The sequence below is a fragment of the Hemisphaericaspora subhashii genome (assembly GCF_019202705.1).
Source record: "Hemisphaericaspora subhashii strain CBS 10753 chromosome Unknown scaffold113, whole genome shotgun sequence".
Lineage (NCBI taxonomy): Eukaryota > Fungi > Ascomycota > Pichiomycetes > Serinales > Debaryomycetaceae > Hemisphaericaspora > Hemisphaericaspora subhashii.
This window is the reverse complement of record NW_026057284.1, coordinates 1-26947: the sequence shown is the minus strand read 5'-3', so window position 1 is coordinate 26947 and position 26947 is coordinate 1. Positions and strand designations below refer to the sequence as shown.

At 33.9% G+C, this 26947-nt stretch overlaps 14 protein-coding genes across 14 annotated transcripts; 7 read left to right on the top strand and 7 right to left on the bottom strand. All coding sequences in view use genetic code 12, as the record gives it.

The window, feature by feature from the left end:
* Positions 1-281: 281 nt before the first annotated feature.
* On the top strand, positions 282-923 carry J8A68_002767 (peptide alpha-N-acetyltransferase complex A subunit; the record flags this gene model as incomplete). The annotated part of the gene is made up of 1 exon (XM_049406552.1): positions 282-923. The coding sequence occupies one exon, from the start codon at positions 282-284 to the stop codon at positions 921-923; it is 642 nt and encodes a 213-aa protein (XP_049263947.1).
* A 351-nt stretch (positions 924-1274) lies between these two features.
* On the bottom strand, positions 1275-2063 carry J8A68_002766 (uncharacterized protein; the record flags this gene model as incomplete). Its single annotated transcript, XM_049406551.1, has 1 exon — positions 1275-2063. One exon carries the CDS (start codon positions 2061-2063, stop codon positions 1275-1277), a length of 789 nt encoding a protein of 262 aa, XP_049263946.1.
* Positions 2064-2905: 842 nt separating this feature from the next.
* On the top strand, positions 2906-4879 carry J8A68_002765 (uncharacterized protein; the record flags this gene model as incomplete). Its single annotated transcript, XM_049406549.1, has 1 exon — positions 2906-4879. The coding sequence occupies one exon, from the start codon at positions 2906-2908 to the stop codon at positions 4877-4879; it is 1974 nt and encodes a 657-aa protein (XP_049263945.1).
* Positions 4880-5151: 272 nt separating this feature from the next.
* Positions 5152-5820, bottom strand: J8A68_002764 (uncharacterized protein; the record flags this gene model as incomplete). Its single annotated transcript, XM_049406548.1, has 1 exon — positions 5152-5820. One exon carries the CDS (start codon positions 5818-5820, stop codon positions 5152-5154), a length of 669 nt encoding a protein of 222 aa, XP_049263944.1.
* Positions 5821-5998: 178 nt separating this feature from the next.
* On the top strand, positions 5999-8983 carry J8A68_002763 (uncharacterized protein; the record flags this gene model as incomplete). Its single annotated transcript, XM_049406547.1, has 1 exon — positions 5999-8983. The coding sequence occupies one exon, from the start codon at positions 5999-6001 to the stop codon at positions 8981-8983; it is 2985 nt and encodes a 994-aa protein (XP_049263943.1).
* A 35-nt stretch (positions 8984-9018) lies between these two features.
* On the bottom strand, positions 9019-10149 carry SPT3 (transcriptional regulator; the record flags this gene model as incomplete). Its single annotated transcript, XM_049406546.1, has 1 exon — positions 9019-10149. One exon carries the CDS (start codon positions 10147-10149, stop codon positions 9019-9021), a length of 1131 nt encoding a protein of 376 aa, XP_049263942.1.
* Positions 10150-11013: 864 nt separating this feature from the next.
* On the bottom strand, positions 11014-12567 carry J8A68_002761 (rRNA-processing protein; the record flags this gene model as incomplete). Its single annotated transcript, XM_049406545.1, has 1 exon — positions 11014-12567. The coding sequence occupies one exon, from the start codon at positions 12565-12567 to the stop codon at positions 11014-11016; it is 1554 nt and encodes a 517-aa protein (XP_049263941.1).
* Positions 12568-14874: 2307 nt separating this feature from the next.
* On the top strand, positions 14875-15249 carry PGA1 (Pga1p; the record flags this gene model as incomplete). Its single annotated transcript, XM_049406544.1, has 1 exon — positions 14875-15249. One exon carries the CDS (start codon positions 14875-14877, stop codon positions 15247-15249), a length of 375 nt encoding a protein of 124 aa, XP_049263940.1.
* Positions 15250-15587: 338 nt separating this feature from the next.
* EIF4E (translation initiation factor eIF4E) lies at positions 15588-16217 on the top strand (the record flags this gene model as incomplete). Its single annotated transcript, XM_049406543.1, has 1 exon — positions 15588-16217. One exon carries the CDS (start codon positions 15588-15590, stop codon positions 16215-16217), a length of 630 nt encoding a protein of 209 aa, XP_049263939.1.
* Positions 16218-16325: 108 nt separating this feature from the next.
* J8A68_002758 (uncharacterized protein) lies at positions 16326-17183 on the bottom strand (the record flags this gene model as incomplete). Its single annotated transcript, XM_049406542.1, has 1 exon — positions 16326-17183. The coding sequence occupies one exon, from the start codon at positions 17181-17183 to the stop codon at positions 16326-16328; it is 858 nt and encodes a 285-aa protein (XP_049263938.1).
* A 678-nt stretch (positions 17184-17861) lies between these two features.
* Positions 17862-21389, top strand: J8A68_002757 (uncharacterized protein; the record flags this gene model as incomplete). Its single annotated transcript, XM_049406541.1, has 1 exon — positions 17862-21389. One exon carries the CDS (start codon positions 17862-17864, stop codon positions 21387-21389), a length of 3528 nt encoding a protein of 1175 aa, XP_049263937.1.
* Positions 21390-21420: 31 nt separating this feature from the next.
* Positions 21421-22167, bottom strand: SLD5 (DNA replication protein; the record flags this gene model as incomplete). Its single annotated transcript, XM_049406540.1, has 1 exon — positions 21421-22167. One exon carries the CDS (start codon positions 22165-22167, stop codon positions 21421-21423), a length of 747 nt encoding a protein of 248 aa, XP_049263936.1.
* A 189-nt stretch (positions 22168-22356) lies between these two features.
* Positions 22357-24048, top strand: J8A68_002755 (uncharacterized protein; the record flags this gene model as incomplete). The annotated part of the gene is made up of 1 exon (XM_049406538.1): positions 22357-24048. One exon carries the CDS (start codon positions 22357-22359, stop codon positions 24046-24048), a length of 1692 nt encoding a protein of 563 aa, XP_049263935.1.
* A 37-nt stretch (positions 24049-24085) lies between these two features.
* MCD1 (kleisin alpha) lies at positions 24086-25768 on the bottom strand (the record flags this gene model as incomplete). The annotated part of the gene is made up of 1 exon (XM_049406537.1): positions 24086-25768. The coding sequence occupies one exon, from the start codon at positions 25766-25768 to the stop codon at positions 24086-24088; it is 1683 nt and encodes a 560-aa protein (XP_049263934.1).
* Positions 25769-26947: the final 1179 nt, after the last annotated feature.

Genomic DNA, 26947 nt, shown 5'->3' with positions numbered 1-26947 from the left:
TTTAGTACACGACTCTCAGATTGAATCGAAAAAAAAAAGATTTTCTGTAACAAGCGTTTATTGTCTCTCGAGATTGTGAAAAATTTGATTCTCTGTCAAACAAGATTGACAATTAACAAACCATCTATTGGTTATAATAGTATTTGTTTATCCCCATTCACTTTAAGTAGAGTAAAGTTGTTATTGACTTTACTGGATTACTATCCTTCCATTTTCAGTTTGTTTTTTCTTAAAATATTCTTTTGCATAATAATAATAATAATAATTAATCTTCATCAACCATGGGTATCACTATAAGACAAGCAACAATAAATGACATACAAGCAATGCAAAATGCTAATTTGCATAACTTACCAGAAAATTATCAATTAAAATATTATATGTATCATATTTTATCATGGCCACAAGCATCATTTGTTGCAACTACATTTGATGAAATTGTAAATTATAATGATCCAGAAGAAATACCTGAATCTGAAGTAATAACTGATACAAAAGGAGATACAGCATATATTAATAAAGGAGAAAAGATTGTTGGTTATGTATTGGGTAAGATGGAAGATGATCCAGAAGCAGCTGACAAAACCCCCCATGGTCATATTACTTCATTATCAGTAATGAGAACATATCGTAGAATGGGTATAGCTGAAAAGTTAATGCGACAATCACTTTATGCCATGTGTGAAAGTTTTGATGCTAAATATGTTAGTCTTCATGTTAGAAAATCAAATAGAGCTGCATTACATTTATATCGAGATTCATTAAATTTTCAAATTACTTCAATTGAAAAATCATATTATCAAGATGGTGAAGATGCTTATGCTATGAGATTAGATTTAGAATTGGAAAAGTTGTTACCTTCTAGTTGTCAAGGTGCACAAGAACTGGATGATATAACAAAGGATTTGTTAGAAGATTTATAGAGTTTTATACTTTTTTTTATTTAATACTTTTGTCATGCTTAAAGAGGTAGCTTATAGAGTGGTAGGAGACGAAGCGCCTGGATGGCGTCATTTATATACCGTTTATCTTCTTTTTAGCTTCCTCTTACCTTCTACTGATAGTTTTTCATTTGTCTCATAGTAAGTGAACAAACGAAAAATGGGTTGCAAAAAAATTGTATTTTTACAAACACCATTGTTTCCACTTTTATTCAGATTATCTACAGATGACATAATCCTGCCGTTGTCAAAAGAGATTATCAAGTTCCATTTCTTCAATGCAAAAGTATCAATTAATAATATACAAATTAGAGCCCCATACTTATTTCCAATCTAATAACGTTCCTTCATTCTAGAAGCGACAGTACGCAAATTACCATAAACCTTACCTGGAGGAGAACCCAAAATCAAACTAACAACCGCTTCTCTAGCCATTCTAATATGAGTGAATCCACCCAATATATGAATCTTTGAATCAGCCAATACTATTCTTGTTCTAGTAGCATTTTCAATAGCAAATTTGGTTTTCCCATCTTTCCCAGCAATTCTACCAATTGCTCTTGATAAATGATCTCCAGTTAATGTTTTCACATCCTTAATTTCAAAAGTTTCAATATATAAATCATCCAATCTTAATAATGCAATAGCATCATCAACATCAAATCCCAATGTGAATGCTTTAACGAAATCAGCACCCTTTTGTAATGCTCCTACATCAGTGGTATTTTTATTAGTTCTTAATTCAACTGTTTTAGTTTTCAAATTCATTCTAACTTGTAATTTCAAATGATCCACTAAAGGAGGATATATCTTTGTCCATACACCTTTGAGAGGTGTCATTCTATGTGGTGGAACTGGAACTTTTCTACTTTCCAATTTAACTTTCATATTTGATTTTGATGCTGCTGAGAATTTTGGCTTACCTGATTCATCAAGTGCTAATTCGGTAGACTCCACTATTTTATCGGAAGCTGACGCAGCGGTTGCTTCAGCTGGTACATTGGTGGTATCTATTAACATTTCTTCATCATCTTCTTGTATGTTTGATGTATTGGTTTGAGATGGGATGGACTCAGCAGTTGGTTCTGGAGTGGTTTTCTTGATTGCTGTTGGAGCGGCCATGTTTTTATTGTTTGCTATGTCTATATTGATATTCTATAAAGGGTGATAAAAGGATGTATTTTTAAGGATAATAAACAGTCAAATGTCGCTTGCAAGGATATACGGTAGTTGTTATCAGCTGAAGTAAGAGATGCCATCATATTGAAAAAAAAAAAATTCTCATCGCCTAAACAAAAAAAGGAATTATTGCAGGTTGCTAAGTTGTAAAATATATGGATTGCTGGTTTGCTCAAGTTTACATGTTGTGCGCATGGTGAACAAAAAAAGCCAAAAAAGCCAATCAAAAATTCGACTTTCAAACGTTTAAGGAAGAACCGAACCTTAAAACCATCCAACTTTGCTTGCAACTCGTCAACTTTAACAAATAAGCAATTTTTAAGTTCTGGGGTTAGAAATTGGGGTGCTCTACTTTCATTCACTTAGCGGATAGGATATACAATACTTCAATTGAGGTTTCCCCAGAACATACCGAAAATAGTAAATGCCGATATATTGTCAATTCCCGAAAAATTCCGGTAACAAAGAAAAAAAAACCGCTCTAAACTCCCTCCAATGTTCGCTAGTAGAAAGCCGCCAAAAGAAATTTTGTTCACTTGATTTGTAAAAAAAAAAAATTTTTCCCTTAAATTAAGTCAATTATCATTTGTTGAAATATTACACTTTTATACAATTAATTCAGTTCTTTAACATATTAGAACAAATCTCAACATTTGTATCTATTTTATTAACCATACTTATTACCTGGGGACTTAAATCCAATAAAATACTCAACCCACAAGAAAATCACTACTCATCTTACAGCAAAAACAAGTGTGTGAAATATATTATCAAATCCCGCAAATATGATTAGCCAATCATTGATACGGTCTTCTTCAAGTTCATTAGTGGCTTCCGATAGAATACTATTGAATAGACTTATAAAACCGGTCTCAATACTATCAAGACATACTATAGCCGGAAATGCGTTTGCTACAACTACATATCTTGCCTTTAGACAATTTGCCCCAGAATATCAAACAATTCGACACTTTACTACTGTTCCATATAGACTTCAAAACAAAATACCAGAAAACAAGTCAATTAGTTCAAACCAACCATCTATAAGTCAAAAGAATATGGAATTAACAAGTTTAGTCACCAAGGCTACTTTATTGTCTCAAGCCAATAGTAAATTACACCGAATGTTAATCCATATAAAATGGCCACTTTTAAGAAATACAAGATCTACATCTTCATGGGACATAGCATCTGCATTCATTTCCTGGTTAGTTATGGGTAATTTACTTTGGATTATTTTGGGGACAACTACATTTGGATTAATGGCAATGTATGCAATTCATTATTCTCAGAATTTATATGATACATTAACTGACGACGAAAAAGAAGATAAGACCGAGACAAGAGATAATAGTATTTTGGGATATATTACTGGATCTATTTTATCATTTGGATTGGGGATTAAGATTCAGTTTGAAAAAGGGAGTATTTTACCCGAATTGAAAGATGGAAGATTGAGATTTAAAAACGTAACTGTTGTTAGCGACGGAGAAGATGAAGCTACGGCAAAGCCTGCTCTTAAGGCAAAGATAGAAGCTATGGATGTTAAATTATCATTCAACAAATGGTATGAAGGTAATGGATTGATTTATGATTTGGAAATATTCGGATTAAATGGAAAAGTTCATCGTAATGAACCTCCGAAACCAGCTCCAATAAATCAACAAGACCATATACAGAAACATAATTCAAATGTATTTTCATATCGTCATCATGAGAATATCCACTATCAATACGACATGACTGAAAATGATGAAGAAATGGAAGAATTATCATCAGGACCAGCAACTTCATTTATTGATTCCAATTATCAATTAGAACATGTCAAGATTCATGATTCGTATTTAGAGATTTATGATTCTTGTGACAAGCCATTATGTATCAATATTTTCAATTGTGATTTACCTAAATTACGTGGAGATCGGATATTATTAGATTTCTTTAATGCCAACAATGCTAGTGGAGCCATTAATGATTCTATGTTTACAATCCACAAGCGACAAATGGATAATGATGAATTACATACTTTTGATAGAACCGTGAGATTTAAATTGGATGCTATTGATTTAGGTGCAATTTCAAGTGCTAATCCACAACTGAAATTTAATTGGATTATAAATGGGAAAGCAGAAGTTGTTGCTGATATAAGATTACCTAATTTAGAAGATCGAGCTGAAGAATTTCAATTAAGTCAAGAATATAAGAAATTAAGTGGACTTGTATCGAAATTCCTTTCCGGATTATCATCATTAACTCACCATCATCCTTCTTCTGATGAAGAAGGCAGTGAACAAGATACTTCGACATTATTAAAAGATGCGATTTCAGCAATCTATCATACTTTTAACAACCAAGAACATTCCACTCCCAAGGAACAACCATCATCATATGTCATGGTTGATGTTAAGGTAAAATTACATGACTTAAAAGCATCGGTGCCTAAATATTTACCAGTTTCCAATTCAAACAATATGCCATTCATCTCACTCACAGATTTAAGAACATTAATAGGATATATCAACAATGAATCTCAACCAATCACAATAAATACCACAGTAATTGAGAAATTAAGTGGATTGTATAATGTTGAAAACTTGAGTTCAACAAAGATGTTTGATTATATCGTGGGGGATATATATGAAGAATTGGGTAAATTGGTTAAATTAGATGAAAGAAGAATCATAAAGGAAAAATCTTCTATGTGGTCTCATTCAATTGCTAGTCAGTTGTTACTTTTGGGATTGGGTGTGATTGTTTAAAACAGTTTTGTATGATATGTGATTTGTATGATTAGTTTCCGTTAGTTGTGATGTAGGTTTGATGGAAGGTAGAGAAGAGGACAATTGTGTTATTTTTTTGGAGTTATAGTTATTTATTTAAGATTATTTATTTATTATGTACATAGATTACAAATTGAATTTGTTATGGGTGAATCATTGTTCTTCTGTAGATGGTTTCAGGACTTATTTATCTGTTCTAATCTGAATGAGCTGGGTTATTGTTATCTATAAAACTACAGATATGGGAGTATTCACTTCTTTCTCTTAACAAGGTGAACTTCAAAGTTGTTACCCATGAGATCCTGCGACAATTCACTATCTATAGCTTTGGCACCAATTCCAAGAGTAGGACCTCTCTGCCTATGCAGTACAATCTCCTTCTCATTCTCCTTGGTTTTCTTATCGATATCATCAGAACCATCCCATCCCAATCCTCTGAGAAATGCGGCCCCAAATTCACCAATTGGAACCGACTTAAAATCTTCCTCCTCATCAGATGTATTATCCCCTTGATATCTTTGTTCGTTTCGTGATCGTATTTTTGTCTTTGATGAGGTTGTTGGGGTCCTGCCGGATTGTTGATCAAATGTAGTTACACCATACTTTAGTTGGGTTTCCTTGGCTTCTGCTTCTTGAGCATTGGCAATTTCCTCTTTGTTCGGTATTCTTTTGACTTTACTTTCGTGTTTTATTACTACGGCCACTTCTTCTGGAGTAAGTGTATCCTTGGAAAATGAATCTATTTCCCTTTTAGTGGGTTCGCTTTCTTCATCTGAATCATCATTATTTAATAATCCTTTGGATTTGATAATTAGTTTTTGCTTCTTTTTTAGACTAAATCCTGTTAGTTTGTTGTTAGCTATTGTTGGTTTGTTTATTCCTTGAGACTTCTTCTTTAAGTTTATCTTGATTCCTGACATCTTTTATCTGTTTTGTCCTACGTATTATCTTACACGATTAATGCGATGACCTTGGGTTCCGCTTGGTTACAAAGAAATGTACAAAAACGCGTCACGCGAACAATGTTTGACATTTTTCGAAATTTTCGAAAAATCACTTTCTGGTGCTGCAAACTCTTGTTTCTATACATTAAAACGAATGTATGCTATAGAAGGACTGGAAGTCATCATGACTCTACGATCATTACAAGACGAGCGTCCAGACATTACTATGACATCTTTCGATGAAGGAGATAGTGAAATTACTGATGTTGATATTGATCCAGCATTGTTCAATGTTCAGTCACAATCGCAACAAGAAATATCAATACCGGATAGCCCTGTGCCAATTAAACGAGGAGTTAATTTGATGGATTTGCTTTCTGGAAATAAGAAGAAGAAGACAAGATTAGAGAATAGAGATCAATCTAATGAGAATGTCGAGGAGGTTAATCCAAACAATGAAGATCTGTTACAAGAAATTGAGGTTATCAACCTGACAAGCACAAGTATCTCTCCTGATCTGGATAGCGATATCCTTAGTGAGCCCGTGGATGAAGAAGTGAAAAATACAACATTTGAATTAGAATCGAAGATATACGCCAATGCTACGAAACGCACCACTGCTAAGGATTTGTTTTCAAGTTTTAACCAGCAACCTAAACACAAACCGACAATTCCTACCCTTGATCCAGAACCAATAGAAATTGACGATAGACCAACCACATCTGAGATTGAAGCTAAGATAACTTCAACCAAGAAGAAGCTTTCCGCTAGGGATATTTTAAACCTACATAAAGACAAAAAACCAAATATCCAACCATCTAATCAAGAAAATCAAAGCAAACATTCGAATGAGGTTATTGAAGCAAAGATGTTTACAAATGCCAAACGAACAACGGCCAAAGATTTGTTCAAGCTGTTCAAACCACCGCCTCCACCCAAGTTGGAAATCACACTCAATATAAAACCCGATAAGCTACGTGGAATAAAAGTGCGACACAAGAGTGTTATTGAAGTAATGAGTGATGAGGACGAAATAAGCAATAATGAAACCACCACGAGAAAGAGAACAACGGCTAAAGAGCTACTAGGAGGACTTGTGTCGGTCAACAAATCACAAAAGAAGCCTTCACTTTTCATAACCTTGAAAATTAATCCAATTGAATTGTCCAAGATAAAGGACTATGATAATCCGTTAAAAACGAAAGGTAATCTTACTGTAGGAGCTTCATTCTCGAAGACTGGGAAATGTTCATCCAGTGTATTTGCAAGTATGATGCAAGCTTCAAAGCAATCACTGAAGCTTACTGCTTTGCAAGGTTTGAATGAGTTACCTTTACCGGATTTAACCAGGGATCAATTCCATGTATTTGTTGAAGATGAGGTTCCGGAATGCATAGAGTTCCCATTCTCTCGTAGGGAAAGAAACCGGGGAGATTTGAAAGTTTCAGGAATGGAAAGATTTAAACTTGATGAAGAGAAATTACATAGCGAACATTTGATCCATACCAGTTTCGAAATAAAAACGAATATATCGAGGCGCGAATATGCCTTAGAAAGACTACCTGAATTACTCGATGCACCTGCTTTGGCAGGTCTTTATGATCGATTCCTTAAAGACGATGACATTCCAACTAAACACAATATCCTCTGGGTCGATCATTTCAAACCATTGAAAATGGAGGAATTATTAATGCACCCCAAGAATATCCGTGATATCCAACTCTGGATCACCAATTCATTCAATAAACTCAAATCCCAATCGGGAGACCGGTTGAAAAACATGAAGAAAATGATCAAAAAACGGAAACAACAACAGGATTCTTTTATAGTATATGATGATTTTGAAGATGGTACAACTGAAGAAGAAATATTTCTGCCGTTTTTGATCCTACAAGGTTCTCAAGGTTCTGCAAAGTCGTCTTCGATCTATACGGCGATGAGACAAATGAATGGATATGTACATGAAATAAACAGTGGAATGGCTAGAGGTAGGAAAGATATTTATAACAGTCTTAAAGAATTATGTACTACCCAACTCGTTCATAATAATGATACTAATGAATTTCAAAAGGGGATAGTTTTATTAGAAGATGTCAATGTTTTGTTTGAACAAGATAAGACATTTTGGCAAGTTGTGCAAGATATTGTCAATATTTCTAAAAGACCGATTGTATTGACTTGTGAGGAGCTATGGAATATACCCAAGAGTTTGATTCAGTTGGCGGAAGAGGATGATTCGATTATTTTTATTGATGATTATCCTGTGCCGAAAGAGTGCATTGTTCAGTATTTGTGGTTGTGCTGTTTATGCCAAGGGTATGATGTGGATTGGAAATTGCTTGAAACTATGGTGGATGAAAATCGCGGACATGATGGTTCGGGTGGTTATGATTTACGGAAATGTTTAATGGCTTGTGAGATTTTGTGCAAAGTTGAACATTGCGAAGATGGAATAGTTGTGATCAATGAACTGACAGAAATACAGGAAGCAAAGAAGAAGAACATTGATAGTCTTGAGGCATTAGCCAATGTTTTAGAAGTCCAATCAGCGGTTGATGTCATCAATACTGGTTCGATATCGCAGATTGGCCATGAAATTCAACCAAATGAATTGGCGGATATATATTACATTGATGATACAAGTAGGTTAAAACAGAAAACATTACCATTTGAATTAAATATTGGAGACCAACTAGAAACCCATATACGAAATTCCTACAATAATATCAAAACCTATATTCCCGCTCCTAAATATTCTCGAAATGATTTACGTTATGAATGTAATACATTTATAGGTTCTCGATCAAAGAAAGTGCCAAGATACATAATAGACTTCAATGAGAATCGGAGAACATTGAGATCTTCGAGTGAACCATACGAACTGGATGCATGGACTCCTGAACCTACTGGTATTCCGGATACTTCATTCTTGAATCATATTCCACATACAGCATTTATACTTGATTTATTGCCAATTGCAAGATATTGGGAAAGATATCAAAAGAGTATAAATAAGTTCGAGAAAGAGGCAATTGAAAATGGTAGAGAAAGTGTTAAGAAATTCTTGAATTATCGGGATTTTCAATATGCCAAATCCAATTTGCGTAGCACAATGATAGGAAAAAAGAACGATATATAGGACCTCTTGATATAACAAATTATAGATCTATAGAATTAAATTAATCTTGTTCTAGTTTTGATCAATCCTCCGCCAAAAGATCTTGCTGCTTTATGTTTAAAATCAGTCATCTGTAATCTTCTCCAAGCTTCTTCAATGTGGTAGGGTAATAATGGATGAGCCAATTCATCTGGTTTATCAAATAGATACTTTCTCTTTTTCGGACTAGCAGTTTCTTTGCCATCCTTATTCTTTTCCTTTTGAATTGCATCTAATTTCTGTTCGGAATTTTTTATTGTCATTGCTTCTTCAGTTAATGAACATACAATTTCAAACGTTAAGAATCCCAATATATCAATAACATCATCGTTAGGTCTAGTATCACATAATTGGGCAATTTGGGCCCATTCCCTGAATCTCTTTGCCTTTCTAAACGTAAATGATGCTTGTCTACATTCTGACCAATGGACATATTCTTCTTTGGTCATATTCTTAGTTCTATCATCTGCCAGTTTTAATCTTTTTAATGAGGCTATCGTGGCTGCTTTTTCTTCATCATCAACTTGTTCAGCTTCTTCAGCAGTTTCTAAATGTTGTTCACTAAACATGAATTGTATTTCCCAAGGTAATCGAATCTTTGACTTCTTGTAACGTGAAAGCATCTTAGAAGAATCATTTGTTTGGCTACTTGCACCTGCTCCCGCAGCACCGCCTGCAGCTGCCGCTGGGTCATTCTCCATTAAGGATTCAGTACCTCCACCTTCTTGATCTTTTGCATTCTTACGAACATCTTTCCAAGATAAATAAGTTCTTAATCTATTCACCTTTGCCTTGTCGTGTCTTATTAGAAATATTACATCTTCTGGGGCTATTGATTTAGATCCTCTACTGGAAGCTGTCTTTGTTGCTTGGAGTAATATTTCCATAACTTGTCCTCGTACTATATCTTCTATTATTGATGTTGTTTCTATTGGAGGATCATTTGATTCTCCCAGGACAAACATCATTTGTTGAATTTCCATTCTATATTTATATTTACTTTCATTTACAGACATACTTGAATTTACTATGTATGATATATGTATGTATGTGTTTTGATCAATATCGCTGTTGTTTATAACCCTAAACCCTAAAAGTGGATAAATTGAAAGTTCGATTGAGCCGCAGTACGTCCGGGTAATTCTCATATTCTGAGAATTATAAAAGGAAGACTTACAAAGTACGAGATGAAAAAAATTTTCAATTAAGATTTTCATTAACATTCTTTCTTTCTTTCAACAAGAGAATAACAACAACAACAGTGATATTTATACAATTAGTATGTAAACCATGAATTGTAAACAATCTCATATATACATTCATATAAAGTTTAGTATTACTGTTATTATAAAATGATGAACAGAGTGCATTTGGCTCGAGACTTTCTGTCGGTGTGGAAAAAACACAGCTACCTTACTTTATTATTATCTGACATATACAAAACAATACTACAGTTTATTAAACTATATATATTGAATGATGAGATGTTCTTATTAGCCAAAAAGACATCGTTTATACTAACATTCACTCTAGTATCTATACTTTATATGTATATCTATCTTAAATCGATGTAGTTTCAAGGTTAAAACTTACTTGAGACACATTTCCGTAGTATTGTTTCTCTTAGTTTGTTTGGTGGGAGTATTCTAGCATACATCATCTTCATTATGTTGATTGGATGATACCCATAATGAACAAATAGGAATAATAATTAAGAAATGTGTCAAAAGATGGAGTGTTTGAATATGTCGATGGCGGAGATATTTCTCTTACACGTGCTTGGTCTTAGTGAAGTAGATGTGTAGTGTCTATATTTTATGTTTGGCAGACTCTAACCTCTGTATTTTGAAATATCACTGGGATGCTCATCGCGAGTAAACTCAAGACCTCCGACCGGGGGGAGGAGCCTTTGAAAACAATTAAGTACTTTCAAACATCAGAATGAGACTCCCCTTTTTACAATGTACTAAACAGATTCAGCTAATGCTATTAAATTATCTATAAACCTATATCTATCCAAACAACTTAATTGAGTTATCTTCTGGAATAATATCCCCATTCGTCTCTCCGTCAATCTCGTCATCTTGCTCCTCCTCATCTTCTTCATTCATATTCACCTTTTGTCCCAACAAAGAAGCAAAGAATTCATCAATTTGATCATCGTTCCATTTCCAACCGCCTCTAGAAGTTTCAAAATTGGATATTTGATCTTGAACATGATATCTCAATTTCCTTCCCTTTGAAGCTTTGGTATCTACATTATTCTTAAGTTTATTTGCTCTTTGTGCACTACGTAAAGTAATACTCACCCCACCTGAAGTTGGATCACTGGATTGGACTTTCTTATCAACTAAGTCATTAAGTAAAACACGATAGAAGTCTTCGTCATCGAAAATTTGATCAATTTCGGATCCTTCTGTTTTGGTTTTTCTTGATTGTTGTTCTTGTATTGGAATATCTTCGTCAATTTCTTCATCTTGATTTTGTTTGGTTGAGGTTCCATTGGAAATTGAAGATGGATTATATCCCAATGGAGTAATTTGACGTCTATTTAATTTTGTTCTCTTGATTAATCTATTCATGTCTGAAAGATTATTAATCACTTGTTGTTCAAAAGATTGATTAATTGTTTTGAATTTACTTGCATTAATAGCATTTGACCCGGAAGAATTTTGAACTTTAGCTGACCATTTAGTCAAAATGACCGATCTAGATTTATTTAATTCAGAATCAAAAGATTCTGTTGTCTTGGAATATGTTTCATATGATCTTTTCTTTGGATGTTTATGATTGGTTGTTGATTCATCTAATTGACTTCTGAGGGTTAAAAGTCCATCCAATAAGGAATATAAACCTTCTTTAGTCTTCAGAAGCAATTCTGGAGAATAGTCGAATTCTTCCAATGTTTCATGATCAATTGGTAATAAATTGGCATTAGTTAATGATTTTTGGAATTTTAATCTTATATCAACTAATTTTTCGAATGTTTTATGTTGTTGTTGAATAGCATATCCTTTAAGTGCATCATTTGTGGCTGATTGGGATAAACGATTTATGATATGGCCTCGTTCTTTATTCATTAAATCTTTCAAAACTTGACGTTTATGGATCGCAATATCGTCATCTTCTTGGTCACTTTCATCTTCAGAGGAATTATCTCTTAATGAGGCCCCGGAATCGCTGTCGTTGGCGGATTCGTCGGATTCCTCTGCTACTTCCTCGTCTTGAACTTCATCTTCTTCTTCGTCTGATTCAACTTCATCAGAGTCTTCTCCAGAAACTTCAGCTTCGTCATCATAGAGAGAATCTCTACTAACGACGCTTCCGGTATATTTCTTGCCTAAATTAGTAGTATGACTCTGTCTTAGCTTTGACTTTGCAGACTCAACATAATGCTCCTTCCTTAATTGGTCATCTTCTTCTTCATCATCATCTTCATCTTCTTGTGATTCCTTGTGATCGAATACATCGTCTGTACCTTGACCTAAATCGTGATCTTCAATGTCGAAATCGGATTTCGGGGTGTATAACTTGGATATCTGTTCTGCTAATGTCTTCTTGGCCATTATCGGTTATATTATTTTATTGTTTGAATGTGTTGATCCAGGTTGTTTGAATATTTAGTAAAAATTATTTTATATTTTTTTTCGAAATCTCATCGCTCTCTTCCAACTAAAGTAGAATCGTTTTTGTCGCGACATTCATAGTTTTTTGCGATACATATCACATGATCAATAGTTTATGGATTAGAGTCAGGGCATCATTGTAATCTACCATCTTAACTCATACACATATAATAAACTCATACGATGATCTTTGCAATAGTACATAAATCCATCTAAGAGCAGGCTATGTTACTCATCCCACATGGATGAGTTCTAGAAGGAATACGGTTTTTGTTTTTTAAGTTATTCAAAATTGCAATATTGGTTGCAAAAATAAACTATAAAACAGCAAACATTGGGTTAACATTGCCTATACACTAAGTAGAATACTTCTGAACCAAAGGAGAAATGGGTGTGTCTTATGTTTTCACAGTATTGTCGTCTGGTGTCACGGATCTTATCCTATGTCAGCTAAACGTTGTTTATTTTCATTTCTAAGGTCAATAACAACCGGAAATGTGATCGTGTTAAGAAAGGTGAAACAATTTACCAGGACAAGGAATTTGCCACAACTTCCAATATTGTGGTTTATGCAAGGTACGGAGTTAATGTATAGAATATACCTGTCCATTTAGTAAAGGTGATACACCCTCTTTGCCATGGGATGCGACATTTTTTTGCAACCTTCACCCCTCAAAAACAAGCAACTCATAACTTGCCACAACTTCAAATTTTGTGGAGTTTATACTTTATGCAAGTTACGGAGTTAATGCATAGACTACATGCGTCCAGTTAGGAAGGGTAATTCTTGCTCCATGTCAACGGATGCGACATTTTTGCAGCCTTCACCTCCCAAAAACAAAACGCAATTTACAATTACAATTGCAACTTCCATTTTGTGGTTTATAAGTTATGCAAGTTACGGAGTCAATATACATAGCCTATGCATGACACATCGGATCGACTATTAGGGTTCTGTTTTCTTATATGAACGCAAGTGAGTTGCATAATTCCGTCTTTTGGAGACACAAAGTTTGAGTCCATCTTGGTGGAGGGACCAGCAATGGACAGTCCACGCTGGACCGTGTTCCCTCTATAAAAGTTCTATAGGCGTTTTTCCGTGTCGGCTCTCAGTCTATATTTTCTATGAACTGCATTTTGCTATAAGGTAGTTTCTCCCTTGCTCGACGTTAGTTTTGTTCCATTAACTACAATCGATGACATTCCTCCTATAGGAAATAGTAAATTTTCTATATCCATTAACAGTAATAAACGCTCATATTGTTCCAGCATAAGAACTAATTGAATTCTCATTATGACTGCATCATGCTGACCTACTTGTTGTGAAACCCGATTCATCTTAACATTTGTTCTTAGATAAAAAGATGGAGCATGAAACTTACATCATTTGTGGTTTGAATGAAAAACTGCCTGTCTAAGCATCCAAAGAAACTCCCAGTCCTCCCCTTCATTTTGAGAACAATTGTGAACTTTGAAGTTGTATTTAAACTAAGTGTTGGCAGTATCTATTTCTTGAAACCTTAATACAGCGAGTAAATGCCGGGTAACACTCTTATTAGATTGGACTTCATAGTGTGGATTTCGCAGTTAAATAAAATCAAACACAACCCTTTACCGTAGCATTCAAGCTAAGATGAATAGAGCCATCATCATCTTCTTTATTGAATCGACCATCTCTTAAGTGAAAGATTCAGTAACCATCCAAGAAAAAATAGAAGGTTTAAAATCTTAAAGTTAGATTTCCCAAGAAACTTTATCAAAATCAAAAGGAAGGGTCCAAACAGATGGTTTAAATCCATAGAATCAATAATCATTTTTATATTTAGGGTATATAGTGATTTTTAATCCTATTGTTTGATTATAGATTTCTTGTATCCAATGTATTATTATACAAACGCGTGTTTTACATATATGTCTCAGTATGTCACGTCACTGAATGGGTTTGACACATTTATTCTTTTGCATGTCACTCCCTTTTTTTTTTCTTGGTGTTCTTTTTAATTGCTGTTTCAAATTGTTTTCTCTTAAAAGGTTGAATAGTAGCTATTGAAGTTCCTTCTTATATTAATCTCCTGTTTGTCATTCAATAAGTAAGTACAGTTAGTAATCATCCACTCGCTTAAACTTTATAATTTTCTGGGTAAACAACGCACACAATAATCAACCACAAGCCTATTCCACCTGTTCCCGAGGCAACATACATCTACTATACATATACAAAGTAAGAACACAAAACAAGAGGCAGAAATGAAACTATATCAACTAGTAATCATATTATCTTCATTATTAAGCTTATCAATAGCATTAGCCGATCAAGATGATGGTGGAGATGCAACCACTACCAAAGTATTACCCACAATTGTCTGGGTAACCACCACTATTGATGGAGCAGTCCAGACAGTATCTTTGACATATTCACAATCATTTATGACAGAAGCTGCTGATGGAAATACTGCAGTTCCTTCTGGAGAGATTGGAATGGGAACCTTATCTGGTAGTGTTGGTGGTATTAGAAGTTATGATCAGACTACTATTACAAATGTTAATCAAGGAGGAGGATCGGGTATAAATATTTATACTGGTGTTATTGGAGGGTTATTTATGGTATTAGGATTGATTTAGGTTTATATTTTATATAGTATTATAAACATTCATATACATTGTATATATAAGCATACTATGTATCATAGTAAGGGTTCATACATTTGTTAGTACTGTAATTTACACGGGTTTTAATACTAGTCTGTACTGATATTTACTTAGTAAAAAAATATTCCCATCTGAAAACAACAAAGAGAAAAAAAAATTGAGAAAAGCGTTTAAGATTTTACAACGAACGCATTTGATTTGAACATAGAAAGGATCACTGTAAGCGTAGTGTATGTATTAAACACAAACAGAACAAACCCCAAGGGATATATCTCTGTGAATATTGTGTACTAACAGAAACCCATAGAAAAATGTCTGACGATTTAGCTCAAAAAACTGAAGAATTATCATTAGAATCCAAGACTGTTTTTGATACAAAGGAAGAATTTACTGCTAAACATCCTTTAAATAATAGATGGACTTTATGGTATACAAAACCACAAACCAACAAGAGTGAAAACTGGCATGATTTATTAAAACCAGTTATTACTTTTTCATCAGTTGAAGAATTTTGGGGAATTTATAATTCAATTCCACCAGCAAATCAATTACCATTAAAATCAGATTATCATTTATTTAAAGAAGGAATTAGACCTGAATGGGAAGATGATCAAAATGCTAAAGGTGGAAAATGGCAATTTTCTTTTACTAGAAAACATGAAGTTACTCCAATTATTAATGAATTATGGTTAAGAGGTTTATTAGCTGTTATTGGTGAAACTATTGAAGATGATGAAAATGAAGTTAATGGTATTGTTTTAAATATTAGAAAACAAGCCTTTAGAGTTGGAATTTGGACTAAAGATTGTGATGATTCTAAATTAAAGACTGTTGGTGAAAGATTAAAGAAAATCTTACAATTAAAGGATGAACAAAAGGTTGAGTTCTGGTCTCATGATGCTTCAAATACAAAGGGTGCTGAAGCTCAAATTATCTTGTAAGGGAATACTACGAACGAGCAACAACAACAGCAACAGGTCATATAAATAATATAATCTTCTTCTTCTCTGTATACATACTATAAAAAATAAAGTAAAAGTAAAAAGTTATCATAATCCTATTGGATTAACATTCTCTTTAATGAATTCATGAATATATTCCCAATATCTTTCTTGAGCAACTGTATCATTATGACTTGAATCTTCAAATTTATACATTTGTTTAACATCACTATTTAACAAATCAAATATGACATCCATATGTTCAGGTGGGACAATTTCATCTTGTCTTGCACTTAATAATAAAACAGGAATATTTGCTGGAATCTTGGGGACTAATTTCTCCAGTTCCCAATGTTGATGAACAAACATGGTGAAATATTTTAAAAATGGAAATATATGAGGTATTGTCTTTTTGATTGATAAAAATGCATTTTCTAATATGATTGCATCTACAGCAGATGGCATTTTCGATGCAATATATATCCCCACCGCTGACCCTAAAGATCTTCCATATAAGATTAATGATGATTTTGAAAATTGTTCATCTTCTTCACAAAGATATTTCATAACTCTATCAGCGTCTATTTTTAATCCAATTTCCGAAGGTTTACCAGTAGATTTCCCATATCCTCTATAACTATATATGAATACATTATATTTAAATTGTCGATAAAATAATGCTACGATTGGTAATGCAAATCCAATATTACCAGCATTTGGACATAAGATAAGCACAGTTTTGTTGGAATAATTGGAAGATTTTGAATCATGCTTTAACAGATAACATTGTAATGTTTCACCATCTTCAGTCTTGAGATTAACCAATTCATATGGCATTTCATATTGATCAGGCGTTGGACAATTTGTTCTTGAATCTCCGAGGTTTGCCGGATAGATTATTGATGTTTGAAAATGATATAAACCAGCTAATGCAAGAGCTCCTAATGATATTCCAATTGTTGCCATGATTTTTGATATCTTGAAAAGACTTTGGATCATTGTCTAGCGATGGCCCAATGATATATGAAAGGGGTAATTATACAAACCAATTGAGAAATTGATTGTTGATAGATATTTCTCGAGGGAAACGATTTTGTCAATATGCTGAGATCTTTCTTTTTTTTTTCTTCCTTCTATGATCTGATATCTTTGTGCATAGACCAAAACAATGGTTGTCTTCGTCTACACTGTTTACAAAAGTAGATACTTAGAAGTAACTCAATCAATCAGAGTATTCTTGAGTATGATGAAATTATATTCTTCTTATAACTATAGAGAGAAGATAGATGTTAAATTCATCACAAGAGCCCCGGTGTTGTTGATAGCACATTTGTATTGGTCATAGAAAATTATGATTGGTTAATTTGCTGATTTACTTCTTTGACTCGTTATTCGCATTGATCGGAAAGTATAAGACTTCTTCTCTTCTCGTCTTTCTTTTCATTAAAGGTTCTTCTACCACTTCTTTTGGGGCATCTTGTGGTTAGTCGTAAATAAAAAGCTTGTTGGTTTTTATTTGGTGCGAACTTTTATTTAAATTCAGCAACCCCATCTTTACATCCCCCCACAGGTAAGACTACCAAACATTGGGTAGTTACATAGATAACACATACATACTCATAGATAGATAGACAAGGTAACATAATGTCACTGGGTGGAAGTGGAAGTGGAGGAATTGGAACTAGTCAACTGAATCTAGCAAGATTTGCATTTAATATTTATGGTACTTTAAATACATCACAATCAAATGACGGTTCTATATCACCACAATCTTCATCTACAGCAAGTTCTTCAAATAGATCAACAAGACAACATTCACAACAAGAACAGACTTTCTTAAATTATGATAAATTGGTTTATAATTGTGAACGAGAAACAGTTGCTTTATCACAATTGAATTATCCTTTACAACCATCAAATTATAGTGCAATTACAACAACCAGCAATCATCATAATGAAATGAAACATCATGTGGTTATTGGTGGGAAGAATTATTTACGATTATTATGTCTTAATGAAGATCAAAGGAAAATAGTTCAAGAAATCAATTTAACTGATCTGCTGTCAAATTCAATCTATACTTCAAGAGTACCGAATAAATTATTCAATATCAATACGGTGAAAACATTCAATGATATAATAGGATGTGGATTATCAAATGGTTTAATCAGTATCTACAAAATATCTCCCAATGGTAAAAGTAAAATAGTCAATAAATTCTCCGATCATAAACGTACAGTAAATTCATTAGATTTTATCGAAACTGAAAATCAAGTCCTTTCAGGGTCTCAAGATGGGACAATTAAATTATGGGATTTAAGATCATCATCCTCAAAACCAATGTTAACATTACAAGCAAATCTTCATTCAGATCCAATTAGAGCATGTCAATATTCTCCTCATTCTTCAGTTAGAAATAAGATTTGTGTCCTTTCTGTTCATGATTCAGGGGCATTATGTAAATTTGATCTTAGATCAAGTGGTGGTGGTTCCAATTCAAATTTCCAAAATATGTATAGTCCAGATAAGAAATGGAATTTACATTCAGGTCCGGCATTATCATTACATATCCATCCTGAAAAAGAATATGTATTGACTGGTGGACGGGATCATAAGATTTGTGTATTTAATTATGGGGAAAATCAAACTAATGTGGCGAATAGAACATCTCCGGACCATATGATAAACACTTATGGACCGATATTGAAAGTGAGATGGAGTACTTATCCTTTGTCTTCGTATAGTCATCATCCATTTGATGAATTTCAAGAGACAGGTTCCAGTACTAATCCGTTATTTAATTATGATATTGCTTGTCTGTATTTAAATGATGATTCTACAATAACTGTCTATAATTTAAGTCGGAAATATATCCCAAAACAAATAATTCGATCTATTGGTTGTAAACCAATTCAAAATTTTATATGGACAAAGAATCATATGAGATCAAGACAGATTTGGTCCATAACTAAAGCAAACATATTCACATCTTATGAATTAGATAATGTCTTGGATCCAGATATAAGAAGACCATTGAATGAATTATCAAGTGTTTCTATGTCTTGGAATAATAACCTTGGAGATTTATGTTTTGTCAATCAAAATAAGGATGATTTTGAATTGGGTGACGATAATGATTCTTTAATCACCATTAGTGAAATGGACCCTCATCATTCTCAACAACAAGAATTTGAATCGAGTGATATGATACTAGAAAGATCACATACACATAGTCTAGAAACTACTATGGAAAATGATATGGAATTAACCAAAAGTAATCTGGTTGTGGGTATGCAATCATTCACAACTTCATTAACTACTTCTCCCGTGGAAAAGCCACCATTATTCCGATCTTTCACTCATAATCCAATGCATAATTCCGCCACTACCAAAACACCATCTCCTATCCCCGTATATAGAACAACAACAACCACACCCGGAATGAACCTTATGCAACAAAATGAATCAACAACTTCTAGTTTTGGTGGAATCCTAAGACCAAAGCTAAATCGAAATTCATCTCAAGCTACTCAAGAATCAATAGTATCATTAGGATCTACCCCACATCAACGATATACCAACGCTAAGCCAACCTCTTCTTCACAGGGACAACAAAATCTAATTAGCTCGCCTTATGTGATACCATTTTCGTTACCAATTCCTGCTAATGATGAATTTGTTTTCCGTTTCCTTTCCGCCAATTATATGGTGAACATCCCCGATGGGTTCAATTTAGTGGATGTATGTTTGTTTAATGCGAATTCGGCAGCTAATGCCGGTAGTTATAGGACTTGTCAAGTTTGGAGATTGTTGGCTGTAAGTATAGAAGAGGACTATATCCAAGAGAAACATACTGCTCAGGAACAAGAACAACAACAACAACAACAACAGGATGGAACGGCAAAAACTGAGATCGTGGTGAGTGAAGTCGCTGAAAAAGAAACCAGATCAATCCTGTCGGAATTAGGTAATTTCGTGGGGTCTTACAATTCAACTCTGACTACTGGATATGGAGGTTCGGGGTCTACGACCGGTAAACAAGGAGGATCAACTGATGAATCTGCGATACATGATCGAAAACTTATGCCTGGTGAAGCTGAAGAAGATGAAATGACAAGTAATGATATAAGTATAGCTGGATCATCGTCTGATCCCGGCACTCGAAGTCGAACTAATAGTCTTTCAAATTTACGATTAGTTGCATCACCAAATTCGGCCAGTCGAGAAGACGTAGATAATGGAGAAGAAGATCTAATTGATGAAGTCATATCTGAACCTGGTGTCGATGAGATGTTGAGTCGTTCGGCACCGGTACTGATTATGTCAATCCCACAACGAAGTAAGACAAATGAAGATATAGATGATGAGAATCTTAATCTTATTAAGAATACATTATTGGGTACTAGTCCTTCTGGGACTCCGGGGCTATCGGGACGTTCCAGTCAGACATTTTCTAGTATTGCCATTAGTTCATCTCCACAATCGTATCATGCCTTTCCTCCCAAATCGATTCATACGACTAAAACAAGAACGAATGCTCTGGGTGAATTTTCGGCATTGAAATCGGGTTTATCGATGGCATTGAAGGAACGTGATGGAGAAGAGGATCATGATGTAGAGAAGGAGAAGGATCATACTGAAAAAGATTGGAAGTTTACTAATTTATTAAGAAAGGTATTGGATTATGCATTGTTGCAGGGAGATATTGTATTTGTTGCAACTGTTGTTTTGATATTTTATGATATTTGTCCTGGTACTATTACACAAGAAGAATGTTTGGATTGGTTAAGTATATATATTGATATTCTTCAACGGAAAAGATTGTTTATCAATGCTGCAAATGTATTAAATTCTGCTCCATTGCTGGTTCTAGAGATTTTGAAGAATGTTTATTCGGTTGATTTAGATTTACGTCTTTATTGCACTTGGTGTAGAAAATTATTAGTGAATGAAAAATCCAAGAGAGCAGGAGGAAACTTTGGATATTGGTATTGTGACGAGTGTTCCAAGACTCAAATGAATTGTGTTTATTGTTGTGAGCCATGTAAAGGTCTTGGTGTGGTTGTTAGTTTAAAATGTGGACATCGGGGACATTTTGGATGTTTGAAAGAATGGTTTATTGAGGATGAAAATATAGAATGCCCTGGTGGGTGTGATTTCTCTATTCTGTAATATTACAATATATTTATTTATAGTTAATTAATTATATTAACACTATATCTCCTAGTTCTATGTATTTCCTTACAAGTCGATATCTCACCACATAGATCCCATCTTTATTTAGTTCTAAATTATCTCCTTCTCCGATATCCAAAAATATTGGGGTCTTGGAGTTTGATTTAATAAATACCGGTTGATCTAAATCTGGAGCAACAATCATCGATTGTCCACCACTAGTATCATCTAATAATGTAAGTGAATGAGGTAATTTCTTAAGGAAACAATTGTTATATAATGAAGTCAACAATTTGAAATATTTATGCATATATTGCATCTCTTCAACTGATAATAATCTTCCCTTTGAATCTTCATCTTCTGCGCTGGTTTCATTAATGTAAAATATCGTAAATTGACCAATCTTGGATAATCGTGTTCGTAAATATAATCGTACTAAATAATTCAATCTTTCAATATCAGTCTCAATAATCATTAATTGTAATTTGAAATCACTTGATACTACTCCTGCTTCCGAATTCATATCTCCATATTCATGGGAATCTAAAAGATATTGTTCCTGGTTGGATATTTGTGTTAGAACGGTGTCCATTAGATGTTTTTCATAGGGTAAGATCTCTGGGGACATTCTTTCATTAATCATAGCTGTGATTAATTCTTGATAGATATTTGTCGTGGATTTTAGTTTGGAAGTAGTGGTTGTATCATCTCTGGATATTGACGCTTCTTCTTCGAAGTCTAATAAGATATCATCGATGTTCTTATCTCTACTCATCTTCACTTTGTCTAACTGTCTGATTGTAGGGCTGTATTCACCGTATGATGATGTTGAGAATTTCTCCGAAGTGGAAGAAAAAAAAACAAAGAGTTGATCCGTTCCTCAACATCAATAAACTACCGACACATACAAAAAAGGAAAACCCACCCCTCCAATATCAGGACAGGATATAGATAGACATTGAAAATGGATCGACAGCAGATATTGGAGTTAAAGAGACAAAGGCTTCAGGAATTGAAGCAGAAAAGAAGTCTTACAGTTACGCCGACGAGTGAACATCGTGATGGAAGTATATCACCTCGCCTTCCATTGACAAAACGACTAGTAGATGCTTCTACTCAGACTAGCGGTGAGTTTACAGTTGATAGAAGTTCCAATGTAAGAAGTCACGAGGAAGCTTCTGAACAAGATAGAGATGAAGTGTTGCGTTATGAAAAGGCAGTACAAACAATAGAAGTGATTGACTCTACTCAGTTGGAACCAAAAGTAGACGAAACAACGAATCATCAATTGATACATAAGCAAGAAGTCTCAGAAACTGAGCTAAATGAATCAATTGCGGCTTCCATCAAATTATTAAACAAATTGAAAATAAAGCATTCGATAGATATACAAGATGATAACGAGAAAACTAGTGGTATAAACCTAGACAAAGATTCACAAGGTTGTATCAAGACAACATGTCAATTCCATGGAGAAACTAGAAGTATAAGATATATTGACATATCTCCATTTGATTGCAACATGGTTCTCATTGCATATACCTCTACACCACAATCTTCATTTAATGCAATTGTGTATAATATTGATTCAAAACTGGTATTTGCTGAATTCTTCTTGTCGTCAATCTCTTCTGAGATTAACATTATTAAATTTGATAAATATAATCAAAATAGAATTATTGGAGGGTTAGATAATGGTAGTATTGTTATTTGGGAATTGTACACCAAGACAACTCATACTCATAAAGCTTCACCTATCATAGCACCAACATTACAAACACCCTTGTTTTCAACAACTTCATTAGATGTCATGAGGAATTCAAATATCATCCACCATTCCCATCAACAGCAACAACACAATTATGAACCTCACGTAGAACCAATTGTATACTTACAACAACTCAAAATTGATGGGAATGATTGCATAGTTTCAATCTCACGAGATGGGATCATAAACAATTGGTCAAGTAATTTATTAGTCGTACCTCGTGATACTACAATCCAAGTATTTGAGAATAATAGAATTGGGGCAAATATTTCCATTGAACATGCATATGGGATACGACAAGACGGATTGGTAAGTGGTAGTTCATATATACAGAATTTATTATTGGGAGGTAATAATGGTAAGATATACCGTGCATCTAATGACAAGGATGGGCAATTTGTACCTGTTTGTCAAACAACTGTCGGAGCCGGTGGTATGGGTACTGTTATTACCTCATTTGCATATTTCGAAAATCATCAAAATTCATATATAATATCTTCCCATCTCGATTGGAACCTTCGATTATGGCAGATGAATTCGTCCGAAGAGGAGCATGAATTAAGGAAAATCCCAGTGGCATACATTGTCAAGAGTTTGTTAGTTAGACCGAACAGGAGACATCAATTTGTTACTATGGGATATCTTTCCATTGATGATAGGGATTCTAAAACAATAATTGATCTATGGGATTTGGAAAGAAAAGCGAATACGCCGATCTTGAATATTACAAGAGATTTACTTAGAGTTAATTGCATTTCATTCTCGCCAGATGGCAATGAGTTATATGTAGGTAAACTTGATGGAAGTTTTACTAGATTAGAAATTGATGATTCCAAGATCGATAACGAGATTGTTGAGAATGCATATGATAAGGGAATCGCATTATAGTATTAAAATATACAGTGTCTAATTATACAAGTTTGCATTACAAAAAGTTACTAAATAATCTATCTCTTGACCTAATTGTGATATCATTCACAATGTCTGTTTGATGTGGATTTTGTTCGATTTGAATACAATCATTAGTAGCAAGCACTAACAATTCAAAGAAACATTTAGTAGCTTCCCTTCTTTTGTTAATCCTAGCCCCATCTCTTTTATTAACGAGACCCAATGGTTGTTTCTCGAAGTCTTTATCATTTATCCTCAAATCTTCATCCATTAAGGTTTGTAAATCGACTGTATCGTTTGTTTTGAATAAGTCTCTTAATTCATCAGCTACTTGGATAGTTGCCTTGGCGATATTATCCACAGTATAGGAATCATCCTGTTGTTCCTCTTCTTCTTCAATGACAGCATCTAAAGCATGATTTTCTTGTTCTTCTTCGTCATTGAAATCAGGTAAGGACAAATCGAAATCCATTTCATCTTCATAGTCATGACTGAATTGTAAATCATGTTGTTCTTGTAATCTAGTTTCTTCACGTTCAGATAATTCAAGACATCTCGTTTGTAATTCAAGATCAATATCCCATAACTTCCTTCTCTTGCTTGAAGAATTATTAGGTGTAGCTAATTCTTGAATTAATTTGAGCTTTTCATTTAAGGAAAGATTCAAAGAGATGTATTTTGGTTGTGAGTCAGCATTAAGCAATAATTCCTGATTACGTTTTAATGTTTCAATTGATATACCTTCGAGATCTTCTGGAGAATCAACGATTAATTTTCTCTTGTTGGTGATGATCTCTCCTTGTTCAGTAATACCTGTTCTTCTCTTCCTAACACGTTTTGGTTGTGGCTGGGGTTGTGGTACTTCAGTTGGAGTCAATGGTTCTTCAGGACCATCACTGTTATCACCAAAGTCCAATTCATTGTCCATATCATCAACAGTTTCCAAGGGTTGTCCAAAATCAAAATCAAAAATATCAGTATCCTTACCAATATTTGAAAATATAGATACTTCACGGTCATTATCATGTATTTGAGACGCGTTTCTACCCACTTCAATAGAATCATCACTTAAATCGAGATCGAAATCCAATTCCAAATCCATATCTTCATCATTTCCAGCCCCTGGGGTTGCTGCATCTTCATAACGAGGGAATTCAATAGATTGATCAAATGTATCGTCTTCATCTCGTTGTTGTTGAGTTCGCTGACTGAAAAATCCTCCAATATCATTAGAACCAGGTTCATCAACATCATCAAGGTTTAAATCATCTTGATATAATAAATCGAATTTTGTAACTTGATCAGCTAAAGTAATTGTGTTTAAATTGGTAATGACTGTTTGTTGAGGTGGCAAATTGATTTGATTGGTGATACCATCTGAACCTAATCTTGCACCACTTGATAATTTAAATGAAGATTTTAATTTATATAAAATATCATTAACGTCTTCTAATAGATATTTAGTCTTTCTTGAATATATTCTTACTATTCCTAATAACAATTGTCCTGATAGTCTTAATGTTATTGGTTCATTTGTTTGTTGTGACTGTTGTGATTGTTGTGAAGAGTATGTGATTGGATGGTTGGATAAATATTCGGTTGATTTGGCAATACTAGTACTCATCAATTGTTGTTTTGTAAGTTTCTTGTCATAATTGGCGGCTAACCAAACATGACCCAATGGGCCCTGTTTTGACATAATGGTATCTGTAAGCATATTTTCTAATTAAAAACTAGTCTCCACTAATTGAATAAACCTTGAAAAGAAGAAACTAATAAGTATAATGAGTATTAAATTGAAAACATAAAAATTTGAAAATATGAATTTGAATGAAATGAAGGGAATACGCGAAATTTTTAAAACGCATAAAGAAATACGCGTTTTTTTAATTTTTTGTGTAAACAAAACAAAACACCGAGATCTTTCCTTTGAAAACTGTGGCACGTGATTACTTTAAACGGATTTGGCTCGGTTTTAAGTAATTCCCCATATCTCCTAGTTGATCTGCCAACCAGTAATTAAACTGTGGGAAATGTGAATCTTGATGTATAGATATTCCTGGAACCAGTTTCTGAGATCTCTGATAAAAGGGTTGCATGCTTGTCCAATTTAATCCTCGTCGGGATTGGCCAATCAATAAACCACAACACAGGTGGTACGGCTGATTTTCAGCCATACATGTATACGCTTCCTAAAGCTTATTGGATGTCTTTGGCTAGCTAAAAAGTGTTTGATGTTTCTTCTTATATTGAAAATATCGAGTCTTATAATGCAATGTATGTCGCACTGATTGGCTTCGGTGTAACGATTGCTCGATGGAATAGAAATCAAACAAATGCTATCTCTAATGGCTTACTGTTGTAAGCATGACGTGTCATGGAAGGCTTGTTATCAAATAACGTTCGCATGAATTCCAATGGTATTTCTGTGCGTACTACTTCTTGTGATGGTGCGGCGTGACCCTGATTTCCAAAGGGTTATTGGGAATAGACAAGGAATTTTCATCTGATTTGGAAGTGTTTATTACATTCACAATTGTAAGGCAAGAAGTTTCATCTGCCTTTAGATTCTCTTATATTGTAGTATTCACTTCAAGACATGAATTCATGTTCCGGTTGATGTGCCGATTATTAGATTTCCTAATTGGGAAGGAAGTGTCAGTCAATCCGTCACCCAATTTTTTTTTCTGTCACTGTTTCTTTTTGATTGCTTGTTACAATTTGACACCGACTATACTTTACATTACCATAACCCAATAACAATAATCATTCTGCATCCATCATAATCCAATAAGCAATCATTCTGCATCCATCACAATCCAATAAGCATTCACCATGTCAGCCAATCTTCAAACTAAACTTGACAATTCATTATTGGACATTCTTAAAACATCAG